The sequence below is a fragment of the Lupinus angustifolius genome, chromosome LG06 (genome assembly GCF_001865875.1).
Source record: "Lupinus angustifolius cultivar Tanjil chromosome LG06, LupAngTanjil_v1.0, whole genome shotgun sequence".
Taxonomy (NCBI): domain Eukaryota; kingdom Viridiplantae; phylum Streptophyta; class Magnoliopsida; order Fabales; family Fabaceae; genus Lupinus; species Lupinus angustifolius.
In genome coordinates, this window is record NC_032014.1 from 5,200,925 (window position 1) to 5,216,617 (window position 15,693).

At 35.0% G+C, this 15,693-nt stretch overlaps 2 protein-coding genes and 1 pseudogene across 3 annotated transcripts; all 3 read left to right on the forward strand.

Annotated features, from left to right (window-relative positions):
* LOC109350400 lies at positions 1,655-3,279 on the forward strand. The gene is made up of 3 exons (XM_019591642.1): positions 1,655-1,821; positions 2,004-2,125; positions 3,182-3,279. The coding sequence occupies exons 1-3, from the start codon at positions 1,655-1,657 to the stop codon at positions 3,277-3,279; spliced, it is 387 nt and encodes a 128-aa protein (XP_019447187.1).
* LOC109349201 lies at positions 5,175-7,785 on the forward strand. Of its 2 annotated transcripts, XM_019589920.1 has the most exons (5): positions 5,175-6,150; positions 6,336-6,536; positions 6,616-6,707; positions 6,938-7,666; positions 7,720-7,785. In XM_019589920.1, exons 1-4 carry the CDS (start codon positions 5,323-5,325, stop codon positions 7,632-7,634), a joined length of 1,818 nt encoding a protein of 605 aa, XP_019445465.1. In that variant the 5' UTR covers positions 5,175-5,322; the 3' UTR covers positions 7,635-7,666; positions 7,720-7,785. The 2 variants fall into 2 exon arrangements, with proteins under 2 accessions (XP_019445465.1, XP_019445464.1); XM_019589919.1 differs by lacking the exon at positions 7,720-7,785 and having other exon boundaries at positions 6,938-7,667.
* Positions 8,424-15,593, forward strand: LOC109349204 (annotated as a pseudogene).

A 15,693-nucleotide genomic window follows, 5' to 3' on the forward strand; every position in this document is an offset into this window, starting at 1 on the left:
AGGATTAATGTTGCTCTATAATAAAGAAGATCAATCTTTTTACCTAAGCCAGATTATAAACTTGTTTCTAGAGAGACCTTAATCTCTATACTTAATAATTAAAAATGTACACATTTCATGATAAAAAAATTATTTGCCTAGAGTTTTTTTTATAAATAACCCTCTACATTCTCCTATACTCTACCACTAGAAAAGTGATATGTGTGTACTATAAACTATAAAGTAGTATTTGTGACACATATTTATCATTTTTTTCTAAGATGTAGAAAGATTTATAAGTTAATTTTATTTATTTTTCATAATGATTTTAAACTGTTTAAGTTTGGAATGCGTTTAAATGTGACTTTCTTTTTCTCAATTTTTTACTTGTAGATTATTAACTTCCTCGAACAAATTAACATTTTCACCATCGTTCAATATAATATCCTCTCTTTTTTAAAAAAAGAAGTGCGATCCCTGTATCATAGATTATTGTGGTTGGTTAGGTGCAGCAAGGACTAAATTAATGGAACAACGTACCTTTGGTGCTATGGTCTTTAAATTTTGTAAGTAAGTTTTTTGAAAAAGTTTTCATTATCATTTTATAAGTTTAATCTCCTCAATATATTGTTTTCACTCTTCAGCCCAAAATAGATGACGTCAGTGTTAATTTATGCAATCTGAATATATGCAATATATAAACATAATTTTAATGTGCTGTAATTGAGTAATGTATGGTTGATTGAGAATCTGGTAATGGTTCAACTGCCCCAGCTACAAATTTATGCTATGCATTAATGTGACTGCCATAACAAACAGCTTTTAAACTTAGTTCAAACCTCGGGGAATAAATTAAACACATTAACCAAACACTGTCATTCATCATCAATTATTGGACCATGGATCTGGTATGAGTTGCCTGATCAAGAAGACTGCAAGACAACCTAAAATAATTTCAGTTAGAACGAAGAGCTGTACTAGGATGACATTCATTCATAATAAGTTATCTCATTTAAAAATCACATTAGCTAAACAATATGATAATTATATTGATTTATGTGATATTTATTTTTCTATTTTCTAATAAAATATTTCCCTCTTATTAAATATAGATAAACATCAAAAATAGAACTTGAACTTTTAAATGAAACTAATAAATATTTTTTTAAATAAACAAATAAGTAAAAAATGAATTATTACAATAATCATTCACCTTACTTAGATTGAAGGTACAAGTGAAAATATTTATTAGAAGTAACAGTTATGCATTCTGAAAAGATAATTATTTCCAGAGGGGAAAAAATATTCCAAATTATATAAAATATAACAAATTGACATTTCATCACATATTTAACTACATTATATAGGATATTTGTTGGGAGACGTTAAGATATTAAGTTTTTAGATTAATTAAATAATAATCATTAAATAAGTATTTGTAGAATATTCTCAACTTAAGTAGAATTGTGCCACTTTTATGACTCTAGTTGGTTTAAGGGTCCCTTATTTGTCTCTTATGGGTCATGAATTCTAGATATCAAACCCAAGCAAGTACAGTAAAAGGCCCAATTGGTTGATTAGATCTAAGCCCACGATAAAGCCCGTTTGGTGATTCCCTCTCAGCATTGCGAGCCACGTGAGAGGGAGAGTGTGTTTGTTGCAGAGAAAAACATCAATGGTGACTGCTAATTGTGTTAGGAAAACTCTCCAACTACCTTCTCCTTCTACAAAAACCCTTTTCTCTCGTCAATCTTCACCTCTTTCTCCTTCATATGCTGCTAAATTCAAAGGGTTACCTTCTTCTAAAGTTTCTACCCAGAACCGATCATTCTCGCTTTTCAGGTAAAGTTCACTTCTTTTTTCCATACACCACCATTTTCTCTTCCCTTAACCCCTCTTCATTCCACTACATGTGCAAGTAGAATACTAATACATGGTTCTATCTGTTTTGTTATACATTATTAAAAATGAGAACTTATTGTTATTTTTATGCATCTGAATGATTATACATTGTTGCTTTTTAGGCTTCCTGTGCAATTGTCTGGTGTACAAGTGTCTTTGACACAATTGCATAATGCTACTGCCTCTGCCTTGTTCACTTCTCTACTGTCTTTGCACAATAACAACTGGGGTTGTCTCTCAGAAGGTAACTTTCTTAGTCCATCCTCAATTTTTTTTCACATTGTTGTTGATTGAATTATCTTGTACTATAAATTTATAGAATGAAACTTATAACAGGCACGATGCCTATAGGCACAACCAACCATCAAATAGCCTCATGGCATTAAAAGTAGTTGTTATATAAGGATTTGGTTGTATCTTTCAAATGTTATTTCAATGAAATATAAGCATTTGATTGTTTGTGTCCATCAGGCATGTGCCTATGCAGGTTCTTTTCAACTCTCAAGTTTATATCAACTCCCGTTTTCGGTTATCAATACCATACCTTTATTTTGAAATTTTATGCTTTGGGAAACTGGGTTCATAAGTTCATGCTTCTGTTGTATATATTCTATCTTTTGTATGTTTTCTTTTTGCCTTAATATATATGTAATAGATAGAATTGCTATGTAATAGGTAAGTCAATAATTGTCAAATATAATGATATCCCTCCCTCAACTAGATCACAGCATGCCTGCATCTATTAGTGTGGCAATTACGAACATGGGAGACAAAATGTTATAAATCACAGGCATGGTGATACTGGTTTTATTTGTTTTGCTCTTTCAGCTATAATGTAGGATTCTTGCGTTTTGAAGTCTTCCATTTTGTAATCTTAGCAAAAAAAAAAGTCATTTTAAATATCTTCAGTGTCAAGTTTGTCTACTCATCAGTATATTGATTGGCTTGTACTTTCTGTGTTGGGTGTATACCACTCGATTCTACATCACACTCAGGGTTGATACCACTCCCCAGCTTGCAGTATTCTTGACGATTGGATAACTGTTCGATTAATTTGAATGCATAAGCTAATGATTAAATTTAAATTTACCCCAAAAAAGATACCTAAGAAACCCTTCTCCTTTAATGCTCAAGAACCCTGACATTAACTATGTTTATGTTACAGGTTTTGCACCTCTATAGCATCATGCCTATGAGATCTTGCTACTAGACCATCCAAATATAGGTTTTGTTTCAATGCTTGGTTCTAGTAGTGACTGTATTTAATGATGTAACTTGATTAATTATTCCTTAATCACAGAGACTGTCAAAGTGCACTCTACTCTTGTTGACATTTACAAGGAGTTTAAGCTGTTCGAGCTTTCAGAAAGAAAAGTCTCTTCCCTATTGTACTCTTGAACACGAGAAAATTTTCTGGGTAAAATGTATGATAGTTTTAGAAGTAATTTTAATTTTGATGAAGTAAAGAACTTGAAATTGAAATTGTTATCATGTGATATAGTCTCCTGTGTTTGTCATTCTGTGACAATTATGAATCTCTTTTGGTTCTATGTGACACACCACTTTGTGTGGCATATCCCAGACTTCAGTTCTACTAGCCAAATGAATTAATGATTGATGTGGTTTTAAGCCTGTAATGAAGGAACTTTTCCACTCCTATAATGAGAGAGATGAGGTATCTCAAAATATCAATCATTAGGCAAATCTTCTATATACATAATATTTGATTAGCTTTTTGGCATGAATAACAAAGTCATTGACCGAAGGCCAATAAAAGGAATGAACAGCTGGTTCTATAAAGATGAATCTAAAAATGGTTTCATGTGTATTGCCATTTTTTACACACTCCATAATTTGTTTAACAACACACTTTCAATATTTCCCCCCAAAATTATCCTTATCCACTCCAGACATTCAAGTATTCAACTTGAACCCATGATGCACTTGATTATCATATGATATGCCATCAATGGCAGTCTTGGAAGCAGTGGGTGTTATCAAGTCTAATGATTTTCATATTCTGAATATGGGGTTTGTGTCTCAGCTATTTGCTTAGCCAAAAATCTTTGGGTTATTATAGAAGTGATATATTAATGAAGTTCGTGAACCTCAAAAATGCAAATTATTTTACACTTCTGCAAGAGGGTCACGAGTTTTTGCATTATTATCACTGAAATTAACTTCTGCAAAAGTATCACCAAAATGTTTGTTTACATTTTACTAGTGTGTATTTAGGGTGTTTAGGGTGTATTTAGGGTTTAGACCCTAAACCCTAAAACCCTAATACATTTTACTAGTGTGTATTTTACGAGTGTGTATTTTACTATTTTTTGCATTCTCCTAACTTCAGAAAATTTAATCCATTGTTGTACTACGATACAAGCCTACGCCTTCAACCACACTTTCAGGGTTTTCTTCAACCCAAAATAGAATTATTCAATTGTATTGGATCTTGTTAGTTGAAATCCTTGTTTTAAATTGAATGCAATCACTCATAATTTTTTGATTAAAAAGTTCACACTCCATTATTTAGTAGTCACACTCCATTATCGGAAAGAGATGACCATAAACCTCCAAAATGAGTTAATTTCTTATTCATATATGAAGAAATATTTTGGTTATAAAAAAACCAATAAGAAAAGTATTTTTTTTCAATATTACACTTTTGTATAACACTTTATGGAAGATTAACACTTTGGTATGAAGTGTTTTGAAATGTCTTTATGTGGTGTATCTTAACCAATAGGAAAAAGTATTTTCTACAAACAACTTGGAATAATAAGTGCTGTATATTTAGTTAGACCTTGTTTTTTAATTATCAACATCTATGTTGTACTAGTGTCATATGTATGCCAGCATTGAAGTTGAAATACTATAAATTTAAGATACTAAGCGTGTTGTGTCGTCATCTTGTTTGTTTGTGAGTTATGAATCACCAAAAGCAACTGTTTGTATAATAATTATCAAATATTAAATAATAGTGACAACTTTTTATGTAAAAAAAATTCTTTAGATAGAGGCACTACCAAACAAGGACCAAAGATAAAATAAATATATAAACCTTAAATTAAAAAGGAGAGGAATGGCTATGATATGATAAAATGTCAACATTACTTTTATCTGATTACTATGCCACTTTTTCTATAACTGTATCTATAAAAAATACCAAAAAGCTTTAGAAATAAGCACCTCATACTTCATAGCAGTTGACTCATATGACCGTTAGTCTCATCAACCCTAAATTTATTATGAAATTCGAAAAAGGGTTAGTAGCCAAGGCTAATAATATGACCGTTGCCAACGGCTAGTTCTTCTTTCCTTTCCCACCGTTATTCATGACTCGCGAACAAGAACAACAACAACCCTGTGATTCTCAACACTTGTTCCTTTGTCCCTAATCCAATTCCCATTCTCACAAAAAAATTATCATTGTTCCCTACAATGGCAACACTTGTACCCGGAATTCTATTGAAACTCCTTGACGGCTTAAAAACCGGTGTCAAACCCACCAGCGAACGCCGCAATTCCCTTTTACAAGTTACCGACATTGTCCCCGCGGATCTTGATGAGAAAAGCCTCTTCCCTAAACAAGGCTTCTACATCAAGGTCTCTGATTCATCACACTCAATCTATGTCACACTTCCTTCAGACCAAGATGATTTTGTCCTCAGCAACAAGATGCAGCTGGGACAGTTCATCTATGTGGATAGGTTAGAGCCAGGGTCCCCTGTTCCGGTCATCAAAGGCGCGAAACCACTCCCCGGGAGACACCCTTTTGTGGGGACACCAGAGCCGTTGATGGGTTTGAGAGAGAAAGGAGTGAGGAGTGAAAAGAAATGTGCTTCATTTTCGGTGCCAAGAAGAGGTTCTTGGGAAACTAGTGGAGGCCTAGGGCAGAATGGTAATAATAATAATAATAATAAAAACAACAACAATGATGGCGATGGTGATGGTGGTGTTTATTTTAAGCCGGTTAATTTGGATTTTGATCAGTGTAGTACTCCGGTGAATAAGGAACGCGGTGGTTGTTCGCCATTGATTAGAAGGAAGATTGGATTAAGGGATGGTATAAGTTGTACTCCTGTTTCTGGTTTGAGGTGTTCTGTTGGTGGAGGGCTTCTTGCAAAGATGACTGATGCTAAAGGAGATAGTCCTGCTGCTTTGTTTAGGAAAAGTTGTGTCGTGTCTTCTTCTGCTAAGAAATTTCCAAGGAGCAGGAGTGTCTCTGAAAGACAACCTAGGATACCTGTTATTCCCTTCAACTTAGCTGTAGGTACATTTTCCCTCTTTCATATGATTATTTAATCAAAGGGTCTTGATAAGTAACCAATACCATTTGGGCACTAGTTAACAAATTAAATTGAAGATTAGTTTTTACTGGTAAATGATGTATTTATCATTATCATATTAGAAATTCAAATCTCTGATGTTGCCGTGGTAAATTTCATCTCCAGGAAAAGAAAAGCACCACGCCACCACCACGATTGCGAAATGCAAAGGTGGAAAATTTAGCTGGAGATGCTCAGAACCAGGAATCGATTGTGGCTTCTCATTCTCAAACACAATCTCAGTCTACTAATAATTCAGCTTTTGATGACACCAACAATCTTAGCCTCCCAATGAATTTACCAGGAAAACTGAGCTCCCTGGGAAAGGTATAAATTACAAAAGGCTGTTAATTAAGTCTTTTGCATTCTTCAGAGATTGAATATCTAATTGCTTATTCTGTGACAGGAAGCTGTGCAGCAAAGAGAAGTGGCTCAAAAAATTGCTCTTCAAGCCTTAAGACATGCTTCAGCTACTGAGACAGTAGTCCGGTCCCTCAAGTATAATTCTTTTTGCATTCTATTTTATATATAGGGAAATGTTTCATTACATCCATATTGTTAGTCAAAATTTGTAACATACTATCTGTACTTCACATTATAAAATGTAAGTTATTAGGAAAGTTGTCAAATTTTGTTAAGCTTTGTGTTTTATATACTAATCTTTGCCTACTTAGTAGTGCTTGCTAAACTAGCAACTGATAAAATTTGTTATTTGTGTTTTCTTTTAGGATGTTCTCGAATTTATGCAAATCGGCTCGAGCGGATGCTCCTGGAGCCTGTTTCGAACGGTTTCTGGAATTCCACAATGACATTGTACAAGTAGTTAATGACATGATGTCTATTCAAGCAGCTACTTCAGCTAAAGAATTTGCTCCGAAACCAAATGACAAACATGGTGAAGAAGAGTCACACGTTTTGCACAATTCAACAAACTCTGAATCAAACTTATCAAAAAGAAGGTGTGCTCTGTACAAATCAATAGCCTCCATTCCCGAAAGATATGATCACAAGACAAGCACGGGGAAACTCCTAAGATCAAGTACAAATCAAAAGGAGAATATGGAGAAGAGAGGTTCATCCACTCCAGTTGCGAAAACGCCACTGGAACCAATTGGTGAAAATGATGAGAATAAGAAAAAAGCAGCAGCACCATTATCCAGTTTAGGCACTGCAATCAAACTGGGAAAGCAGATTGAAACAGAAGCTGGGAACTGGTTTATGGAATTTATAGAGAAGGCCTTGGAAACAGGTTTGAAGAAAACAAAGGGTGAATCAGATGGGGATATTAAGAAAGTTCCTCAGTCTCTGTTACTGAAACTTATGAACTGGGTTGAGGTTGAACAATTCGACAGTAACAAGCGACCTAGTCATCCTAAAGCAACACAGATAGCTCGAAAGCTAAGAATAAAGGTTAAAAATCCTTGATTTTTTTCTTCATATGGGACTTTACCTTTAAGATTTGTGTGTACTACTACTACTAGGTTTTGGAAATTGGAATAGCAGTTGTGAGAGATCATTTGTTGTGTTACGTGCCACTTAAGTTTTTAAAAGTTTATAAATTGATTGTAATATTCAATATAAAGTTTATACCAACAATTGTTCCATGTTTATTTACTAGAAAATAAGAAAACAACACAAGAAGGAAGGATCAAGCTTCAAATATTATCCAAGTATGCGTGGATTACATACAATCAATTTAATATCTTAAAATAGATTGATGGACGTGTGAATAATTCCAAGTATAATTGGATGGATGTTACACAAATGATTAGAGGATCTTTCATTCACAATCCAAATATAGGAAATTCATTTATTATCCAAGTAAAATTTATTAAGGAAAAAATATATGTATTGAAAATATAAGAGTTTTTATGTTATAATTGGATGGATGTTACACAAATGATTAGAGGATCTTTCATTCACAATCCAAATATAGGAAATTCATTTATTATCCAAGTAAAATTTATTAAGGAAAAAATATATGTATTGAAAATATAAGAGTTTTTACGTTATTAATATATAAATATAAATAAATATTCGACTGAATTTATAATGCTTACCTGCACTTGCACCAAAGACAAGAAGGTGCAATGAAACCTTGGCATATAAGGCTTATAAAACAAATTATTTGAGGCTACGAACATGTTTTTTATCATTCTTGGGCTACGACCGCACCTACCGAAGATATAGGAACTCGTCCTATAATCTTGTCACGTTTCCTTCTGAAATTACTCAAGAAAGTCTCTTATTGTATCTCAGTTCAAGTATTCTAAAACCAAAATCCACACTTCAAAGTTCAAACCTTTTTTCTTGAATGGCTGATTCCCTTTCTTCTTCTCCAACCTCACAACCCGGAGCCCCGAATTCCCTCTCCAACCAACCCCTTCCACTTCCCTCCACACACTCCCATTCTTCAACCACGCCGCCACCTCCACCGTGATCTTCTACTCCCCTTGCTTCAAACCCTAATTTCAACTTTCCCTTGCCCCCACCACTACCGCAACTCTCCAGTGCCGCCATCCCTCTTTTAGGCCACTGCTGTCGCAATCGTTTCAATTATCAACATCGCACAATCCCGGTGCCGCCCCAAACCTAACTTTTCATAATCCCCCGTCTGATATGGCCACTGGCGCCGTTGCGGTGCCGGGGTCCTTGCCGCCGATGCAATCGTTGACGTCTTATCAGATTCCTCCATTCCATCAGGCTAATCCGGCGCTGCGACCGTTTTTGCCATTTCCGAATGGCTACGCTGCTCCACCCGCGGGTGGGTGATGTTTGTCTCCATCATTTATTTATTTATTGTAATTTATCAGTTTTTGCGTGTATAAGCATTTAATGCTGTGCTTCCTAGATTGGTTCTGATGCATTTAATGTTAAAATATATATTTTGGTATAGTTAAAGTTAGTTTTAGTTGTTCTAATTAGTTAGTGTTTATGTTGTATATATAGTTTACCTTCATTGTAAATTATCATTCACTCAAATTTTATTCATTCAATGAATGATGAAATACACATTCTTTCCCTGCTCTTTGCATGGTGTTGTGTACTCATGTATCTCCTTCTTGATCAAATTTTCCTCTTTCGAAGGTCATTACCAAATTCTCAATTTCCAGCTTCAAACCTTCAACTCATTCATCACACTATCAATCTTGTTCATGAAGAAGAAGGTGGAAAATTCTCTTCACATCATACCTGCTGATGTCAAAGTTGGTGGCATCACTTGTTCCCTCTGCACTTGATTGCTGCTATATCATATGCTTCAGCAGCTTCTTCTTGTGTGCTGAACGTATCAAGATATAAGTCCTTGTTTCTGGCAACCCTTCTGATCTGAGCCTGCCACCTTCCATGTTGATGGTTTCCAAAGTTTGAATATTGGTTGTTTTCTTTCTTTATCATTCTCTTTCACAATATTAATATTCTTTATTTCTCTCAATTCTTCTTGCTACTCTTGAGGTAAATATTGCCCATATTTCATCTCATTTTCTTGGTCAAGAAAACAAGATGGTATTCTTGAGCATTGTTATTCTTAAACAAGTATTGTTCACATCTCATCGTATTCTAGATTTATCTCATTCTTTGGCCAAGAAACCAAAATGGTATTCTTGAGCAATAATATCATTTTGATCTTTATGTTATGTTGGTTCTTGATGAACAACATTGTTACTTTCAATTTCACTAATCAAGCCTTCTTTGGCTCTCATTCTCTATAATCCTTCTTGAACTCTAATCAAGTCTTCTTCTAATAACATGTTTAGCATCTTATGCTTCAATTGCCCTGTCTAGAATATATAATGCAAGAAAGGGAAGGTGGCAGGCTCAGACAAGAAGGTGGATAATTATAAACTGAATGATCATTTCTAATCTTTTACTGATTGAAGTGAAACTCATGATTCAAGAAGGTGTATAATTACACCTTGAGCAATCAAGGACTCATCATGCCTTTCTCAAGTGACAATGTTTTGAATCAACAGCCTAAGCTCCACACTTTGCGACCTTTATTCAGTCTGATAATCAACCAAATCCTATGCCACTGCTTCATCCATCAGATTTCAGATATGATCATGAAGAGATAGGGATATGGTTGTATAAAAAAAGGCTTAGGGGATTCTTCTCAACCTTTTCTAGTATTTCTTTTATGCTAAAAGTTTGCTCTTTTATTTGGACAATTTGAAATTCAATTTGTTCAAGCACATAAACAAGGTCCACAGTTCCAAAGTTTACATGTATCCATCAAGTCCCATAGCTCCAACATTGTTGATGCAAGATTTTGGAGCTTTCTCCATTTAATCATCTTTGTCTAAGCTGGAGTTGTCAACATTCACTCTCCATCTTGTGGGGATGTTAAAATATATTTTGGTATAGTTAGAGTTAGCTTTAGTTGTTTTAGTTAGTAGTCTCTATTTTCATGTATATATAGTTTACCTTCATTGTAAACTATCATTCACTCGAATTCTATTCATTCAATGAATGAAATACACATTCTTTTCCTGTTCTTTGATTTCTAATATTTAATGCCATGATTTGTGACATTGTATTAGTGCTGTCTTGCTTATAACTTTGGTTGTACTGTGAGATGTATTACTGTATTAACACAACACAAAAGAAATCTGTTCTAGTGTTGATTGACAACGGACTAAATACCCAATACCATTGCAAAGAACAAAAGTACCACCCAATTTAGTTTGATAAATGAAAACTCCAATTTGGTTCTTAAAATCTCAAATGACAGTCAAAGTAGCCCCTAATAGGAGCTAATGTGTCCTTAAAGTTTGTCTTAAAAGGGAATCTTTTGACATGCATATTTTATACTTGAGGACCAAGTCTGGGTTTCTCATGATTCTCCATTTCTCAATGATTACATTGGGGACTGCATTTTTATTAGGAGGAGTGTGGGTATTCATTCTATTTTTAATTGAAAGTTGTGTTTTATAAGGGCAGGAGTTTGTTTTGGATGAGTTCGGAGAGATTTAGAAAGTTCTTGATGGTTTGGTTAGATAAGGGGTAACGATGACAGGATGTTTTCTCCTACAGTGTCTTGATTGAATCCGTGAGAAAGGTCGGCAGGCTTCATAATGCTTAAAGACACCCTCTCTACAACTCGTTTTTTGGTATGCCCATATTTGCCTGCTTCCCTTGCTTGTCTTTTACAAAAAAATAGGAATCAGGATTACACAGATTGATATTGACATTGAGGAAAAAAGTTGTTCTTTTGCCAATCTAAATATTGTATGGACGTGTCATGCTTATTTAAGTAGGCCACTTTCTTCTAGTTATAAGAAAGAGTACTTTTTCTTCAATGGCTTTATGAATTCCAGAAGTTGACCATATTTTCAACTGAATGCACGTTGCCCATGTGTCATGAGGTATTGCATTTTTTCTAGTCTCTTTTCTCTCTGTTTCAGTTTCATCTTGTTTTTTTATGCTGCAATCCAGGCTTCTATATAAAGGAGAACTAATAATTTAACTATAATTTATTCGTTTATATAAGAAAAATAACCAGAACTTCTTATATTAAACTATGCATATATGAGATAATGAAAATCTCATGTTACATTGTTACTATGTCCACCCGGTGGATGGGATAGTTTGAGAAGGCTGCTATGTTTCAAATGGTCAGACAAAGTTAAGCACTTTTTAGACATTCATGAATTTCAAAATGGATGCCATTTTTTATTGTTTTCTTCAGGTTGTCATATCAGCTGTGCCGTCATCACTAGTATGTTTTTTATGTATGGTAACAGCATTCCATTTGTCACATTTTTTGCTGTATATATTTTAGTGGTGCACTTATTGTTGCACCGTGTATAATCACTTATGACCTGCTCTAATATGCCTGCATAGATGTTTTTTACTATACAGGAATTCCTCGCTACCCCCCTCCATATGGAAATATGGTTCTTCCTGTTTATCATCCACGTCTTCCTGGAGCAGTGAATGTTCTTTCAGTATCACGCCCACCTGTTGCAGGGATCCCTGGAGTTCACCCTATTATTCCTCTCACTGTCAGACCAGTGATTACTCCTAGTGTTACTCCAACTGATATGCCACAAACCCCAGTTTATGTTGGCAAGATGGCTCCAACTCTGGAAAATGAGTTCATGCTCTCTCTCCTCCAAGGAAATCTCTAAGTTTGGCTCTTCTCTGGGGAGGGACTGGTGCTTCATTATTTAGTACTTTTCAACCTTTCATAATATGTAGTTGACAAACATATATTTGAATCTTTGGGTGTAAATATACTGAATCTGTTATTTCTTTAAATGTTATGTGGAACTATCAAGAGCTGGAAACGTCCTCAAGATTTATCGAGTGGAACCCCAAAAGGTTTTGGTTTTTATGAGTTTGAGTCTGCTGAAGGTATTCTCCGTGCGTTGCGTCTACTTAATAAATTGAATGTTGATGGGCAAGAACTAATGGTAAGCCTTTGTGTTTCTTTGCTATTTTTATATTTTCATCCATTTATCTTACTGCAAAATTGAAGGTATCATCATGATACTTCCTTCGTCTTTATGTAAAGGTTCTTCAAACATATCGTACATATCTATATTCTAATATGTTTTCCCAAATATTTGGGACACAACTTAGAGTGAGGAATTAAGCATCTGTCATAATTGGAGCTTCAGTAAGCAATTTGATTGCATAAAGAATTTTATGTTGTCTCAGTCTCACCATTTTTTCATTAATTTTATTTGGAATTGGTATATACTTTATGTTTTTTAATTAATTGTTAGGTTCATGCGATGGGGTTGTAATCTGTAAATTGACATTCTGACCAAAATAATCTTTGGAATAAATCTCTATGCCTAATCAGAAAGTGTTCAAAATTTCATTGTACAAGGTGCTTAACTATGTTAAAGTCACGTTGGGACAACTCTACTTTTTTGTGGTTGTACATCTCGAGGCTCTTAGCATTTATCTTTCATATTTTGCTGACAGATCAATGTTAATCAAGCTATGAAAGAATATCTGGAGCGTTATGTTCGAAGAAAAACTGAGAACTCAAAGAAAATAGAGACTCAGGCAACAGAAGAAGTTAAAAAGGATGATGAAGGTGCAAAACCTCCTGATGGAAATCAGGATGCAAAGCCTGATGCAGAGCACTCAAATAAAGAGGATAATGATTCAGGGAACAAGGAATCTCATGATGTAGCAAACTCTGGGATCATCACTGATGAAGATAGGAAAGCTGATAGAGAGGCTTCAGAAAAGATGAAAGCGATGATAGAGGAGAAGTTGAAACCTAGACCTTTGCCTCCACCTCCTGCACAGCCATCTGGTGATGGCTCTGTGAATTTAAGTTCTGAAAAATCTGGCAAAACAAGAGATGAAGACTCTGATGTGGATACAGGTAAAGGGAAAAATGCTACATCTGCTATTTGTTGACATAACATGCCTATATTTTTATCACAGGAATACAAATTGTCTTCAGAGGCAATCCTATTTTTATGTTTAAATAAATATCCACGACCTTTGCTTTTCAGATTCTGTAGCAGCTAAAGATAAAAAAGAGACAATCAGTGATAATAAACTGACCAGTGAACATGATAGGCCTGAGACCACTGATAGAAGGCGTCCTAGGGAGAGACACCGAGATAAGGAGCTAAAACAAAAAAAGCAAAGGGGATTTGAAAGACATGAAAGAGAAGTTGAGAGAGAACGTGTAAGGAAAGAGAGGGGACAAAGAAAGAGGGTCGAGGAGGTCGAGTCTCAGTATGAAGCATGTCTGAAGGAATGGGAGTATAGAGAAAGAGATGGAGAGAAAGAACGTCAGTATGAAAAAGAGAAGGAGAAGGAAAGGGTGCACAAACGGAGAAAGGATATACTCTATGAAGAGGATGGGGATGATGGTTCTAGGAAGAGGTGGCATAGAAATGTGTTTGAGGAGAAGAAAAGGAAGAGGCTGCGTGAAAAGGAAGATGATCTAGCAGACAGACAAAAAGAGGAGGAAGAAATGGCTGAGGCCAAGAAGAGGAGCAACAGACAGATGCATTAAAGCCATTATCCGAACATGTGGCAGATGGTGCCGACAAAATTATGGATACGGAAGAAATTGCTAATGAAGTCATAAGTATTGTTTCTGAACAAGATATTGTAGTCGATTGTAATTGTGAATGCCACATTGGTAATCTTTGAAAGTGTTCTCAATTTATGCTTTCTCCCTTTCACACGCATCATTATTTAAATGTGCTGATGCTTTTATGACAGGTGATGGTAATACACTAAATGGCATCTACGATGAATTGGCCATGGCATCTGTTGCTATAACTGATACACAGTCTAGTAGAAATGCTCCCACAAAGAAGTTGGGATTTGGTCTGGTTGGGTCCGGAAAAAGAACAACTGTAGCTTCTGTTTTCCATGAAGAGGATGATGATGAACACAAGGACAAAAAAATTAGGCCTTTGGTTCCAATTGATTACTCAACTGAGGAGTTGCAGGCTGTTCAATCTGCTGTTTCTGGGCAAACTTCAAATTTGGTTGCAGCTGCAGAATTTGCAAAGCGTTATCTGATGCCAATTTCAAGGAATGAAAACTGGATGTGGAACAGGATAGAAGTAGCCGTTCAAATGAGAAGTCTAACCGTCGGGACAGAAACAGGCGTGATGAAGATGGTACTCGCAATAGAAATGAAAAGGAGAAATTTCCTGACCGTGAAAGGGATCGAAATCATGGGTTGGAGAAACACAAGACTTCTGATAACAGGAAGCTTTTAGATGCAAAACAGTTAATTGACATGATACCAAAGACCAAGGACGAGTTGTTCTCATATGAAATAAACTTTTTCGGCAGTTTTGAATTGTGTAGTAGTAATCAAAAGAGGGTCCTTTGATGTATATTTCCTTTTGCTTGAGCTCAAGGAGTATGTGAGTGTTCATGTGAACCCTCACCTTGGTCCTTTAGTAATAGGAAATGACATGAATTTAATCAATTAATTAGAGAAAGTTGACATTATTTAAGTTCCTCAATAATAGGAAAAGACATTGATAGATTACATTGTTAGCAGTACACAAGAACACGTGAAAGCATCCCGAATGCAAGATGTGGAGGATGCTTATCTTTTAAATAAAAAGGGTAGAGACAGGGCTTGCTTCCAGGTCAAAATCATGACTTGTTGATTATGGTATGTCCCACTTTCCTGCTGGATTAAAATTTTAAAATGGATGTGCATTAATTTTACTTCAGTCTGTATTGCTTCAATATGATTAAGGATAGGCTCCTTTTTTCTACATCCATGAGAATCTGGTGGCAATTTTTGCCTTGTTTATACTTGGATTTTATTATTTTGTTCATGAAAGTCTTACACTCCTGGTTCTTTCATTTTCCTGTATTTTGAAGTGAACAAATCCTTAATCTTGTATTAAGAATATAGCATTTCTTACCTTTTTTGAGCCTCCTGACTTTTTTTCAGGGTTATTCCGCCTTGTATCCTTAATCTTATTTTACTTTTATGAAGGTGATGAACTTATCAAAAAATAATAAATTAAAT

Excerpts from the sequence above, each read along its gene's own strand:
- LOC109350400 (XM_019591642.1), top strand. The coding sequence starts at position 1,655 with ATGGTGACTGCTAATTGTGTTAGGAAAACTCTCCAACTACCTTCTCCT. Across the intron at positions 1,822-2,003 it reads CGATCATTCTCGCTTTTCAG|GCTTCCTGTGCAATTGTCTG; the intron begins GTAAAGTTCACT and ends GTTGCTTTTTAG. Across the intron at positions 2,126-3,181 it reads CTGGGGTTGTCTCTCAGAAG|AGACTGTCAAAGTGCACTCT; the intron begins GTAACTTTCTTA and ends CCTTAATCACAG.
- LOC109349201 (XM_019589920.1), top strand. The coding sequence starts at position 5,323 with ATGGCAACACTTGTACCCGGAATTCTATTGAAACTCCTTGACGGCTTA. Across the intron at positions 6,537-6,615 it reads AACTGAGCTCCCTGGGAAAG|GAAGCTGTGCAGCAAAGAGA; the intron begins GTATAAATTACA and ends ATTCTGTGACAG. Across the intron at positions 6,708-6,937 it reads ACAGTAGTCCGGTCCCTCAA|GATGTTCTCGAATTTATGCA; the intron begins GTATAATTCTTT and ends GTTTTCTTTTAG.